The following is a 14180-nucleotide window of genomic DNA, read 5'->3' as shown; positions in this document are numbered from 1 at the left end:
AACACAATGTTGTAAATCAACTATACTTCAATAAAATAAGTCATCAGAGAAAATAAATTAACTGTAGACACATGAGTCTGCATGAGAGATGGGACTGGTCTGTTAAGACCAGAGTGTTTTCTCAGCTGACTCTGTGTCTGTTCTGTTGCTTCATTCACCTTATCTCCTCATTCTCTCTTCCTTTCCACAGATTATTCAGTTAACTGGCATGGATCTACTCCTCTTAAACTTCATTTTAAAAAATGATTTTGGGCAACTGACCTCAGAGTTACCGTCTTCCTACCAAACATTAGTCAGTGAAGTTGGGGGAATCCTCTCTCAGGAAAGCCTTAAACGTATTCAAACAGACTTTGAAAAGGGGCAGCCAATAGAGGCGGCTGATGAAGTTCAGAGAGCACTTCAGAGCGCCGAGAATGCTACCCTGAATGTGGCTGTGATTGGGCAATCTGGTTCTGGCAAGTCCAGTTTCATCAATGTCTTGTGAGGAATTGGTCATGAACAGGCTGGATCTGCTTCTGTTGGAGTTGTGCCAACCACCACAAAGAAAACTCCCTATCCACATCCGAAGTGTCCCAGCATGACCTTCTGGGACCTGCCTGGAACTGGGACCCCCGAATCCAATCCAGACCCTTATCAAGAAGTAGTGGGAGACGATAACTATGACTTTTTCATCATTATTTCTTCCTCACGGTTTAGCGCAAACGATGCTTTCCTGGCCCAGAAGATTCAGGAGAAGGGAAAAAAATTCTACTTTGTTAGAACCAAGGTGGATAGTGATTTATATAATGAAAGGAAAAGCAAACCCAGATCTTTCAAAAAGGAGACAGTCCTTCAGCAGATCCAAGACAACTGCCTGATCAATCTCAGCAAAATTGTATCTGAGCCGACTGTCTTCCTGGTGTCCAACTTTAAGCCAAAGAAGTTTGATTTCCCGAAACTGCAGGAGACACTGCTGCAGGATCTCCCTGCTGAAAAGCGCTACGTCACTCTCCTCTTGTGCCCAAATTTGTCTGAGTCTTTCATTGAGATGAAGAGAGCTATGATCAAGGAGAAGGTCTGGCTGAAAGCCGTCAGGGCAGCCGTTTTGGCCTTCATCCCCTTGACGCCTTTCTTCTGTGGCTTTAATTTGTCTGAACAGAAGAGTCAGTTGAAATGTTATCAGAGCGATTTTGGTTTGGATGAGGAGTTGGTCAGTCAGATTGCCCAGAACCTGGGCATATCTGAGCAAGAGATCTACAGCCTCATGAAGTCCGCAGATTTCAACTCACTTGTGAAGGATGACAGTATAATAGCCAATGTCAAGAAGTGGCTGAGTTCATTTGCTCAGTTACTGGACTCCCCCAGTCTTCTATTTTCCAGTTTTACAAAGTCTACTTTCTACATTTGAAATTCATCGATACAGTGGCGGAAGATGCTAAAAGAGTCTTGGCTAAGATTGAGGAGATGAAGCCTGATAGGAAGAAGTAGAGATGGATGGAGTTATCTATGTGAATAACAAGTGAACCTCACATGTTGTGTTCTCTGAGTGGGTCAGGATCTTCTACATACCACCAAGGCCTATGCTTCCCAATTGGAAAATATTTTCTCTCTGTTTGAGTAAGGCCATTGCTCCACATTGATACTTTACTGCTCTACAAGGCAATTTGATCATAGCCTGTTTACTGCACTCCCTGAGCTATTTTCCTCAAATCATGATAGAAATGTACGATGTACTTTTCATTAATCTTCCAGTGTTATGAAGTAGTTTTCTTTTGCATGATTTATTCAGATAATAAAATGTTGGCAACAATGAGGATGACTGTTATCCATTGGATTTTTATGAATTATGATCCCCTGTTATCATTATCATCATTAGGACATTATCATCTCAATGTCTTCCTCATGAAAATGAGGAAAACACACACATTTGGGACCATGGTCAAGTGAAGAGTTTAGAAAACTACATAGGAGAAATAGTTGAGAGAGGATTAGAGAAAGGGTATAGAATGTCATATTTTCAGATATTTCTGAGGAGAAGGGGGAAGGAAACCAACTCAGGGTTTATATTTCCAGAACTTTTTCAACACTGGGTTAACAAGACAATATGAGGGACAAGAGATATGAAAGAGTAGAAACGAATTAGGAAGGAAAGCAAAGAATAAGTGAACTGGCAGAAGAGAGAAAATGAGAGTGTTTTTCACTCACCAAATTTTATATCCAACTTCCGAAATACGACCTAGCACACAGCAACATCACCTATCTCAGTCTTAGGCTTCTCATTTCTGATGGTATAGTAATCAGAGTCACATATGTAACTTTTCTTCCTTCTCCCATCACTGGTATAGGATAGTGGATCAGGATCTGTACTGAGTAAGGTATGTACATGGAGGAAGTCACCCCTCAAATTCCCATGTTCTGGAGGTCCTCTCAGAGGCTGGAGGGCACTGAGATGTGGGAGAGGGCATGCATGGCCCACTATCACTTTGCTCCCCCATGCTCCCCCACTGCTCAGGAGAGGATGCAGTCAGGGGGGGATGAAGGTGATCCCTGTGTGTGCTGCCTCATATTTAATAGGTATGCAAGACGTTAAAAGGGAAGGAGCTTGGGACCTTCTGTTATGGATGCATTGATTTTAAAAATTCTTTGGTTCTTCAATTCTTAATGTACATCCTTGTGCAGTATTTACACTCTCAGAATGCAGTCTGTATGTCAACTTGCCCCTAGGCCTAATTGTCCTTATAAAGAGCATGGATATTGAGGAAATCCTCCTTCTACCTCTACCTCAGCTTGTCAATCAGATGTGGCCAACACAGGGACTCATAGAATCTTCTCCTTCTCCAGAAGTCATGACTTTCCAAGGTCCCTGGACCTTTTTACTCCATTTCAGTGGCCTTCCAACAAGATTGTGAAGGGCAACTCAAATGTATCTTGTGTGGGTCCCTGTGGAAACACCCTTGCTACAAAACGAGAGTCATGAAATATTTACATCTGTGCTTTTTATTTTCAAAGTTCCCTCTTCCCAGATGAGACAGGCAGGGCTAATGAATCTTTCCATCTGGGAAGAAGGAACTCAGGAGGAGGAAAGTAGAGAGGCAGTTCCAGTGCTTTGCTTTAATCAACATGGTCCAAGGGTGAAAGGGAAGTTTCTTATACCTAACACAGCATTCAGAAGGGACTGAATGATTTCACAGGCAGAGCAAAGTGGGGAAATGGGAGGTGGCTGAGAAGAAGAAGGAAAGTCTCAGAGTCTGGTGGGAGAGGACAGAACTTTGAGATGTCTCCAAACTGAGACCTGTGAGTCCACCTATCAATGTGTATAAGCATCAGGCTCTTATAAGGGCAGCATCTGAGGGCCCTCCAGACTCTTTCAGAGGAGGCTTCTGTAGCTCCTTCAGGAGATTGTATGATAGCTGACCACATTTTAAGCACTGGGTGAACCTGTCTCATTTGGTAGCCTTCAGCCCATCGCCAGACATATCTCATCAGTGTACCATATACTCCCTTGGTCCCCATATGTCTTATTCTGTGAGTAAAAAACTCCTTTCATGACAGCCAGAGGGCTGGTATTAGTGAGAAAGGAAAGAGGCCTTCTTCTTCTAATCTCTGCACCTCAGTGTTACTGGCTGAGAAATTCTTTCAGTCATCTTAAAATCTGGTCAGTGGTAAAACAGTTCCCATGCTGTCTTCTGTCCCAAATCACTGACTGAAAGAAAGAAAGTGAAAGTGGCTGAGTCATGTCCGACTCCTTGTGACCCCATGGACTGTCCATGGAATTCTCCAGGCCAGAATACTGGAGTGCGTAGCCTTTCCCTTCTCCAGGGGAATCTTTCCAACCCAGGGATTGAACAAAATTCTCCCACATTGCAGATGAATTCTCTACCAGCTGAGCCACAAGGGAAGCCCAAGAACACTGGAGTGGGTAGCCTATCCTTCTCCAAAGGATCAGCCCAACCCACAAATCGAACCAAGGTCTCCCGCATTGCAGGTGGATTCTTTATTTAACCGAGGTATCAGGGAAGCCCAAATCACTGAGTAGTAGATGACAAATTTTTCTTGCCTTTTTATACAGTTCATGGGATCCTCATGGTTAGTATACTGAAGTGGTTTGCCATTCCATCCTAGAGTGGATTACTTTTTGTCAGAACTCTCCTCTATGACCCATGGCATGTTGGGTGGCCCTACATGGCATGGCTCATCACTTCATTGAGTTATTCAAGCCCCTTCACCATGACAAGGCAGTGATCCATGAACAGGAAGCCTGGTGTGCTACGGTCCATGGTCCCAAACCAGCATTATCAGCATCCCCTGAGGCCTTGTTAGAAAGGCAGATTCTAGGCCCACTGTAGACCTCCTGAATCAAGATGCAGGCAGCCGGTGTTTAGGAGCCCTGGCCCTCTATGGGATTCCCATATAAACCCAAATCTGAGACCATCCTTGTAGTGGTGGTACACTCAAGGGGTGTTTCTGATTGTCTGTTGATAGAAGATAAATATGTGGACCCCTCCTTGAAGGGCTATGTTAAAGTGTCAGCGCACTTGCCTTAGGCTCGGTTTCCTTTGGAAACTGGCCTAAGACACAACTTTCACATTCTGTTGCCAGGGGAAAGTGAAGGAACTATTACAGGTGTTTGCCCATGCATAACTGAGCTTTTTAAAAGTACTTTCACTATGTTTAAGGTATTTATGCTTCTACTTGTTTGAAGACTCTTGAGAGTCCCTTGGACAATAAGGAAATCAAAGCAGTCAATCCTAAAGAAAATCAACCCTGAATATTCACTGGAAGAACTGATGTTGAAGCTGAAGTTTCAATAATCTGGCCATCTGCTGCAAAGAGCTGACTCATTGAAAAGACCCTGACGCTGGGAAAGATTGAAAGCAGGAAGAAAAGAGGGTGACAGAGGATGAGATGGTTGGATGGCATCACTGACTCAATGAACCTGAGTTTGAGTCAACTCCAGGAGATGTTGAAGGACAGGGAAGCCTGGCATGCTGCAGTCCATGGGGTCGCAAAGAGTCAGACACAGCTGAGAGACTGAACAACAGAAACAACTTGTTTGAAAATGTACTTAAGGCAAACCACAGAACAACATGAATTTAAAGTTTGTGAACAATAAAAAGGAAACATTGTTACTTCAGGACTGACCAGCGATTTGGTCTGATATGATGTAAGTACTCAATTCACAGGATTCTGAAAGATCTTTCAGCTCTGTCAAAAGCTGAATCATGAGGACAAGAATCAGGCTCCTCCACCTGGGAGCTCTGGCACTCTGATGGTGAATTTGCTCAGTAAGGAAACCAACAAGTGCTAACTCCAAATTGCTCTGTACCTGCCTCCTCAGGTGACCTTCAGTTCAGTCACTCAGTCTTGTCCAACTCTTTGTCAACCCATGGACTGCAGCACACCAGGCTTCCCTGTCCATCACCAATTCCTGGAGCTTGCTCAAACTCATATCCATTGAGTTGGTGATGCCTTTCAGGTGACCCCGCTGCTGCTGCTGCTGCTGCTGCTGCTAAGTCACTTCAGTCGTGGGCGAGTCTGTGCGACCCCATAGACGACAGCCTACCAGGCTCCACCATCCCTGGGATTCTCCAGGCAAGAACACTGAAGTGGGTTGCCATTTCCTTCTCCAGTGCATGAAAGTGAAAAGTGAAAGTGAAGTCGCTCATTCGTTTCCGACCCTTAGCGACCCCGTGGACTGCAGCCTACCAGGCTCCTCCGTCCGTGGGATTTTCCAGGCAAGAGTACTGGAGTGGGGTGCCATTGCCTTCCTCTGCAATTCAGAGGATTCCTTTGTTGAAGGAGGAGCAGGAGGGAGAGGGAAGAGGCAGACCTGGCAGAATCATCTTGCCATGTCATAAGGGCCTCCTGGCTCTGGAAACAGAGACCCCAGGATGACAAATAGCACAGCGAATAACAGCAGACTGCTGGGTCTCCTCCAATTCCATAGCCCTAGAATCTGCTTCCGGCCACATGTCTGCAGTTCTTCCCACAATCTCAGTTCCCACCCTGTCTGCCAGGTATACAGCCTACTTACAGTGAGAGAGGCAGTGTCAGCCGCTCTGGCCCTGGGAGATGTTCCCTAGACTTTGACTTCTTTACACTTCTCTCCCAGACCCTCTTCCTCACCCACAGGGAGCTGGGTTCTTGGTTCCTAGAAGGTAGACAGAGAATCCAGGCTTGGAAACCCAAGAATAGTCCTGCCTATTCTGAGCTCTTTCCACATCCATACAAATTTTAGAATCAGGCAACCTATACTAAAAAAGCCAAATCTCATATCCAGAACAGGTAAATCCATAGAGACAGAATGCAGATTAGTGGCAATGTGGGTTGAATTATGTCCCCCAAAAGATATACTAATGTTCTAACCTCTGGTACCCATGAATAGACTAGATAGACTTGACTAGATGGACTTTTGTTGGCAAAGTAATGTCTCTGCTTTTTAGTATGCCGTCTAGGTTGGTCATAGCTTTTCTTCCAAGGAGCAAGTGTCTTTTAATTTCATGGATGTAGTCACCATCTATAGTGATTTTGGAGCCCCCCAAAATAAAGTCGCTCACTGTTTCCATTATTTCCCCATCTATTTGCCATGAAGTGATGAAACTGGATGCCATAATTTTAGTTTTGATTATGATGATAATCTGAGCTTTAAGCCAACTTTTTCACTCTCCCCTTACACCTTCATCAAGACACTCTTTAGTTCTTCTTCTCTGCCATTAGGTGTCATCTGCATATCTGAGGTTATTGATATTTTTCCCGGCAATCTTTATTCTAGTTTGTGCTTCATCCAGCCCAGCATTGTGTATGATATACTCTGCATATAAGTTAAATAAGCAAGGTGACAATATACAGCCTTGACGTACTCCTTTCCTGATTTGGAACCAGTCTGTTGTTCCATGTCCAGTTCTAACTGTTGCTTCTTGACCTGCATACAGGTTTCTCAGGAGGCAGGTCAGGTGGTCTGGTATTCCCATCTCTTTAAGAATTTTCCATAGTTTTTTGTGATCTACACAGTCAAAGGCTTTGGCATAGTCAATAAAGCAAAAGTAGATGTCTTTCTGGAAATTTAATGCTTTTTAACTGTGGTGTTGGAGAAGACTCTTGAAAGTCCCTTGGACTGCAAGGAGATAACCAGTCAATTATAAAGGAAATCAATCCTGAATATTCACTGGAAGGACTGATGCTGATGCTGAAACTCCAATACTTTGGCAACCTGATGCAAAGAACTGACTCATTGGAAAAGACCTTGATGCTATGAAAGATTGAAGGTGGGAGGAGAAGAGGATGACAGAAGATGAGATGGTTGGATGACATCACTGACTCAATGGACAGGAATTTGAGTAAGCTCCAGGAGCTGGTGATGGACAGGGAAGCCTGGCATGTTGCAGTCCATGGTGTTGCAAAGAGTCGAACATGACTGAGCAAGTTAACTGAACTGAACTGCACCCATGAATATGACCTTATTTGGAGATACAGTCTTTGCTGTGTTGTGCTGTGCTTAGTCACTTCTTCATGTCCAACTCTTTGCGACCCCATGGACTGTAGCCTACCAGGTTCCTCATCAATGGTCAATGACTTAATCAACTGTGCCTCTGTGAAGTGAAGGTTACTCAGTTGTGTCTGGCTTTCTGACCCCATGAACTCTAGGCCAGAATACTGGAGTGGGTAGCCATTACCTTCTCCAGGTTCTCAACCCAAGAATCAAACCCAGGTCTCCCTCATTGCAGGCAGATTCTTTACCATCTGAGCCACCAAAATGTATTCTTTACCACCAGATGGGCTCTTTACCATCTGCAAAACCTATGGTCTTTACAGATGTACTGAATTTGCTCTAATCCAATGACTGGTGTCTTTAGGAAGAAAAGAAGAGACACAAAGAAATGGAAGCCATGTGAGGAAGAAGGTATGCAGAGATGGGAGTGAGGCTGTCACCAATCAAGGAATCTCTGTGCCTACCAGCACCTGGAAGAGGCAAGAAAATATCAATAAAAAAATGTTGCCTGCCATATCACTAAACAAAGGATGCGGCAGCCATCAAGCCATCACACTGCAGCCACTTCCCAATGATGCAGCCTAAGGGGACTCAGAGACATTGCAAACTAAGGTCCATCTAGTCAAGGCTATGGTTTTTCCTGTGGTCATGTATGAATATGAGAGTTGGGCTGTGAAGAAGGCTGAACACCAAAGAATTGATGCTTTTGAACTGTGGTGTTGGAGAAGACTCTTGAGAGTCCCTTGGACTGCAAGGAGATCCAACCAGTCCATTCTGAAGGAGATCAGCCCTGGGATTTCTTTGGAAGGAATGATGCTAAAGCTGAAACTCCAGTACTTTGGCCACCTCATGCGAAGAGTTGACTCATTGTAAAAGACTGTGATGCTGGGAGGGATTGGGGGCAGGAGGAGAAGGGGACGACAGGGATGAGATGGCTGGATGGCATCACTAACTCGATGGACGTGAGTCTGTGAACTCCGGGAGTTGGTGATGGACAGGGAGGCCTGCTGCAATTCATGGGGTCGCAGAGAGTCGGACACAACTGAGTGACTGAACTGAACTGAACTGAACAGCTACAATAGTGAAATTCTGACCTGTGAATGTATTCTTTACATCAGGCTTTTAGGTTTTCTTTTAAAATTTTTGTTAATTTTTTACAGAAGTGTTTTTTGTACGCTTAATTTCTTGTAGAAATATTTTCTACAGTTTCCTTATGCATATATAAGGAAATGATATGGATTCTTATTTTCTTCTGGAAGAAGTAGTATAATAGATTCCCATTTTCACTAAATAATCCTTGGTTGAGATCTTTCCATAGTGATACATCATTGATCTTCTCATTCTTTCATCCTGTATAATATTCTACATATACAGATGTACCATCACATACCTAGCCAATCCCTGTGGATGAACTTTGGGTATATTTCCATCTATGGTGAAGATGTAATGAAGGATATTGGGCCTATACCACTTTGCAAATGCACAAGTATATTTAAGTAGCCAACTCTGGCTCCCCACTATGCCTTTAACCTGGTGTGTATGGCCCCAGCTTAATAGGGGCCAAAAATCAGAAAATAGTGTCTATCTCTGAAAAAGGTTTTTCCTAATCAAGTCCCCCATTTTCCAGCTCATAGAAGTGGGGATAGGGCTCCAGCCCCTTCAGTCTCTGCCTCACTCTAACCCCATTTCCATAGCTTCGGATCCAGTTCCTTATCACAACAGGTAACCACAGCCACACACACACACACACACACACACACACACGTGGAGCAAAAGATGTATTTTCAGGTGCTGAACTCTAAGCTACTTCTGTCAACTAAAAGAAATGAAGAACCGAAAACCTGAGAATTGTGTTTTATTGGGAGCATTACTGAGGATTTCAGCCTGGGATACAGCCTCTCAGATAGTTCTGAGGGACTGTTATGAAGAGATAAGGGAGGAGCCAGGATATACAAGAGTTTTTAGGGGAAAAAAATATATTTTTAAACTAGTAGTATGCATATCAAAAGATTACTGGTATTTAAGGAAAACTAGACATTGCAAGAAATGAATTTAGCACTTTTTTAAGTATAGGAAAATGCAAGAGTCTGGGCTTACTGAATTATCCCTTTGATGTGCACCTTTAGCCAGCTAGGCCAATATTCTGTTTATCTCCATCTTTAGTTCCCATAAGGATGCATTATCCAGAGTGGCTGTGGAGGTTGATGACTTGGTAGCTGCCACACTCTTTGTTTACTGAAATGGCAAGTGGCATTCCTTGTCTAAAATTCCCTCAAGAAATGAATACTTGGGTGGCTACTGGATAAAAAAGTGCTGACCTGAGATGCAGAACACACTGAAATGTGGCCTAAGAGAAACCTCCAGACCTTAGGCTCACTTACAGAAGTGAACATGAGTGGAAGCCACCCCTGAGGAGGAACAGAGAGATGTCTTCCAGGTGACACACCAGGACTGTGGAACTCTCCCTGCAGCCTGGGCTGGAGACAGAGAAGAAGGCCCAGAGAAGAAGAGGGGAGGATCAGGGATTGTAGCACATGGCCAGCAAACACCCAGGGACACCAGGCTCACTGTCTTCCCTCTCCAGCACCACCGTCAACCCTCCTGTCTAGGTTGTTCCTGCCACTGTCCTACTCTCCTTCTCAAACCAAGAGTTATCAGACCTGTGGTCAGAGGGAAAAAATGAGAGGAGTGAAGAGGTCAAGATGAACTGGGGAGAATCCATGCTTCTCCGTGTTTCCCTGTATGGTTGAATACCTGCCCACCACTTCTCCATTCCCATTCCATTTCCAATATTATAGACATTTTCTTCTCATCTACAGGATAAATGCAACTACTCCAGAACTAAGAGCATGTCAGAAAAAGAAGTTCTACGACAGTTGAGGTGTCAGACTGCTGTATCAGAGCCAAAATGTATAATGATTCAAAATGTGTACTTGTTCATTTCTTGCTTTCTTGCTTGGCACACTAACTGGTCGTGTTGCTGTTCAGTCACTCAGTCATGTCCGACTCTGCAACCTCATAGACTGCAGCATGCCAGACTTCCCTGTCCATATCTCTCAGTTTGCTCAAATTCCTGTACATTGGGTTAGTGATGCTATCTAACCTTCTCATCCTCTGTCACCCTTTTCTCCTTTTACTTTCAATTTTTCCCAGTATCAGGGTCTTTTCCAATGAGTGGGCTCTTCGCCTCTGGTGGCCAAAGTATTGGAGCTTCAGCTTCAGCATCAGTCTTTTCAATGAATATTCAGGACTGATTTCCTTTAGGATTGACTGGTTTGATCTCCTTGAAGTCCAAAGGACTCTCAAGAGTCTTCTCCAGCACCACAATTTGAAAAGCATCCGTTCTTCTGTCCTCAGCCTTCTTTATGGTCCAACTGTCACATCCATACATGACTTCTGGGAAAACCATAGCTTTGACTATATGGCCCTTTGTCTGCAAAGTAATGTCTCTGCTTTTTAATATGCTGTCTACCTTTGTCATAGCTTTCCTTCCAAGGAGTAAGTGTCTTTGAATTGCATGGCTGTGGTCACTGTCCACAGTGATTTTGGTGCCCAAGAGAAAAAGAATCTGTCACTGCTTCCACTTTTTCCCCTTCTATTTGCATAAAGAGATGGAACCAGATGTCATGATCTTAGCTGTTTGAATGTTGAATTTTAAGCCAGCTTTTTCACTCTCTTCTTTCACCCTCACCAAGAGGCTCTTTAATTACTCTTCATTTTCTGCCATTAAAGTGGTATCATCTGCATAGCTAAGATTGTTCGTATTTCTCTCAGCAACCTTGATTTCAGCTTGGGATTCACCCAGCCTGGCATTTCACATGATGGAATCTGCATATAAGTTAAATAAGCAGAGTGACAATATTCACCCTTGCCGTACTCACTTCCCAATTTTGAACCAGTCAGTTGTTCCATGTCTCGTTCTAACTGCTGCTTCTTGACCTGCATACAGGTTTCTCAGGAGACTGGTAAGGTGGTCTGATATTCTCGTCTCTTTAAGAACTTTCCACAGTTTGTTGTGATCCAAACAAAGGCTTTACCATAGTCAAGGAAGCAGAAGTTGATGTTTTCCTAGAATTCCCTTGCTTTCTCTATGATCCAACAGATGTTGGCAATTTGATCTCTAGCTCCTCTGTCTTTTCCAAGTCCAAACTTGGGACCAGGAAGTTCTCAGTTCACGTACTGCTAAAGCCTAGATTGAAGGATTTTGAGCATAACCTTGCTAGCGTGTGAAATGAATATAGTTGTACAATAGTTTGAACATTCTTTGTCACTGCCCTTTTTTGGGATTGGAATGAACATTGACCTATTCCAGTCCTATGGCTACTGCTGTTTTCCAAATTTGCTGGTATATTGAGTGCAGCACTTTAACAGCATCATCTTTTAGTATTTGAAATAGCTTAGCTGGAATTCCATCACCTCTACTAGCTTTATTTGCAGTCATGCTTCCTAAGACCCACTTGACTTCACACTCCAGGATGTTTGGCTCTGGGGCTGATTTTTATTCACTGAGGTCTCCACTTGGGTTTGGACTGAAAACACAGGCAGGGTGCAAGGGGCTTGATATTAAGAGCGGGTTTTTAACCTCTGCCCTTCTTGAGGGGTCTCAGAAACTGCCTTCCACGTAACTCCTATCTCTCTGCTCAGTCTTTGTCTCTCTGTCCTTTACCCACCTGCTTCTCCCACTTCTGTCCTCTTTTTTCTTCTCTCCTTTGTCAGTGGGATCCCAGAAAATTTTCCTTTGAAAGGATTCAGGAGAGTGCCCTTCTGAGTCAGTTGCCACTTTTCTTTTCTTTGTCAAAGAGGCTCTTTAAAGAATTTTATTAAGTCTTTAAGCAACATCCCCCACCCACCCCTGCCACCCACCCAAAAAAGCACACACTCAACATTTCACACATCTCAGAGGGTTCCTCAATCTACTGGATCCACAGAACCCAGGAGACCTGCTCTGGATCAATGTCCTTTTTTTCTCACATGACAGTGTGGATAAAGAATGTTACCTGCCATTTCAGTAAATGAAGGATGTTGGGGCCTTAAGCCACTGCAGCTGCATCTTGAGAGGAATTCAGGGTGGAGAAAAATAGGGTATTGATCCTAGATAATTAAGATGTATATCAAAAGAAAGACTTCAATAAGGCCAGACTCTTGCATCTTCTCCTTCCAGTATAGAGTGACAACTAAAAATTGGCACTTGCCATCTGTAGAAGGAGTAAGTCAGTAGCCACTGAGCTGCTGGCACTCTGTGATCTGGGAAAAACTGGCAGAACAGGTCTTTAAACAGTTGGATATGTTCAGGAGAAGATATTTTTCTTTCCTTTTTTTTTTTTTTGGCCATGCTATGTGTCTTCTGGGATCTTAGTTTCTTGACCAGGAAATTTCCAAGAGGAGATTTTATGAGTACAATCACTGCATTTCCTCATATCTAGAAAAGCATCAAAATCATTATGGTAATATCTGCTCCTCATGGCTAGCAGCAAGTCTCTGCCAAAATTTGTGTTGCCTGTATATATTCCCTTAATACTTAACCTCTCCCAATACTTCTTTGGAGAGTTTCTCAGAGTTATTTGAAATATTGTCTCCTGGGCTATACTCCTCATTTTGCCCCAAATAAAACTTAACTTGCAGTTCCCACATTGTGCTTTTTTTTTTCAGTAGATAATGGAAAAGCACTACACTCACTAACATGAGATGTCTGATTGTGATTAGCAGTAATCTAATATTTGACTATGCATTCTTTTTTTTTTTTTTTTTTCAGCAAAAACTTCAATAAATCCTCCCTCACCTCTTTGGAAAAATTACTCCCTCAGAGCTATCTGAGAGACTGTCTCCCGGCAATTGTCCTCAATAAGGTCACCATTTAAAAAATAATTCTCAATTTTTAGGTTGTTCAGTTTTTTCAGTCAACAAAGGAAATATCCCAAGATTCACCCTCAGCATTTCCAGGGACAAGAATATTGTCCCCTGTGAGTTATAAATAGCATCTGAGTAAATAACATCAACTAAAAAATTAGTCACAACCTGTAAATAGAGTTATTTTATTTGATTGGTATGTTGAGGACTCCAAGCCCAGCAGGCAGCATCTCAGTAGCCCTGAGAAAACTGCTCTGAGGAGGCAAGAGAGGGATTCAAGTTATATACAAGTTTGCAACAAAGTAGGCAGACAGTCTAACTATCAAAGATTATTATTAAGTAGTAAGGGAAACCAGATATGAAGTTAAGGAATTTAGAGTTTTCCTTTGTATGGGAGGGTTTCCGTGGCAGCTTAGACGGTAAAGCAGGAGACCTGGGTTTGATCCCTGGGCTAGGAAGATCCCCTGGAGAAGGAAATGGCAACCCACTCCAGTCCTCTTGCCTGGAAAATTCAGGCCTGAATGAAGGAGCCTGGTAAGCTACAGTCCATGGGGTCGCAAAGAGTCAGACACGACTGAGCGACTTCACTGGTTCACTGGTTCTGTATGAGACTGGACGAGGAAATGGCAACCCACTCCAGTATTCTTGCCTACAGAAGCCCACAGACAGAGGAGCCTGGCAGGCTACAGTCCATGGGGTCGCAAAAAGTCGGACATGATTGAGCGACTGACTAATACTTCTGTATGGGAAAATGCAAGCCTCTGGGCTCACTGAATTCATTCCTTTCATATGCACTTCAACAATCTTGGGGGTAAATCTTGTTTCCTGATTATCTATATCCTTAATTCCTTGTTCACCACAAGAA

The 14180-nt window shown here is 43.4% G+C and overlaps 1 protein-coding gene across 1 annotated transcript; it reads left to right on the top strand.

The window, feature by feature from the left end:
* The first annotated feature begins 208 nt into the window (after positions 1-208).
* On the top strand, positions 209-1467 carry LOC138085245 (T-cell-specific guanine nucleotide triphosphate-binding protein 2-like). Its single transcript, XM_068979484.1, is given in 2 exon segments — positions 209-1304; positions 1307-1467. Coding segments are annotated over 2 exon segments (1257 nt in total).
* The last annotated feature ends 12713 nt before the right edge of the window (positions 1468-14180 follow it).

The sequence above is a fragment of the Capricornis sumatraensis genome, chromosome 9 (assembly GCF_032405125.1).
Source record: "Capricornis sumatraensis isolate serow.1 chromosome 9, serow.2, whole genome shotgun sequence".
Classification (NCBI taxonomy): domain Eukaryota; kingdom Metazoa; phylum Chordata; class Mammalia; order Artiodactyla; family Bovidae; genus Capricornis; species Capricornis sumatraensis.
The sequence above is the reverse complement of the archived record's forward strand: the minus strand, read 5'-3'. Positions and strand labels throughout refer to the sequence as shown.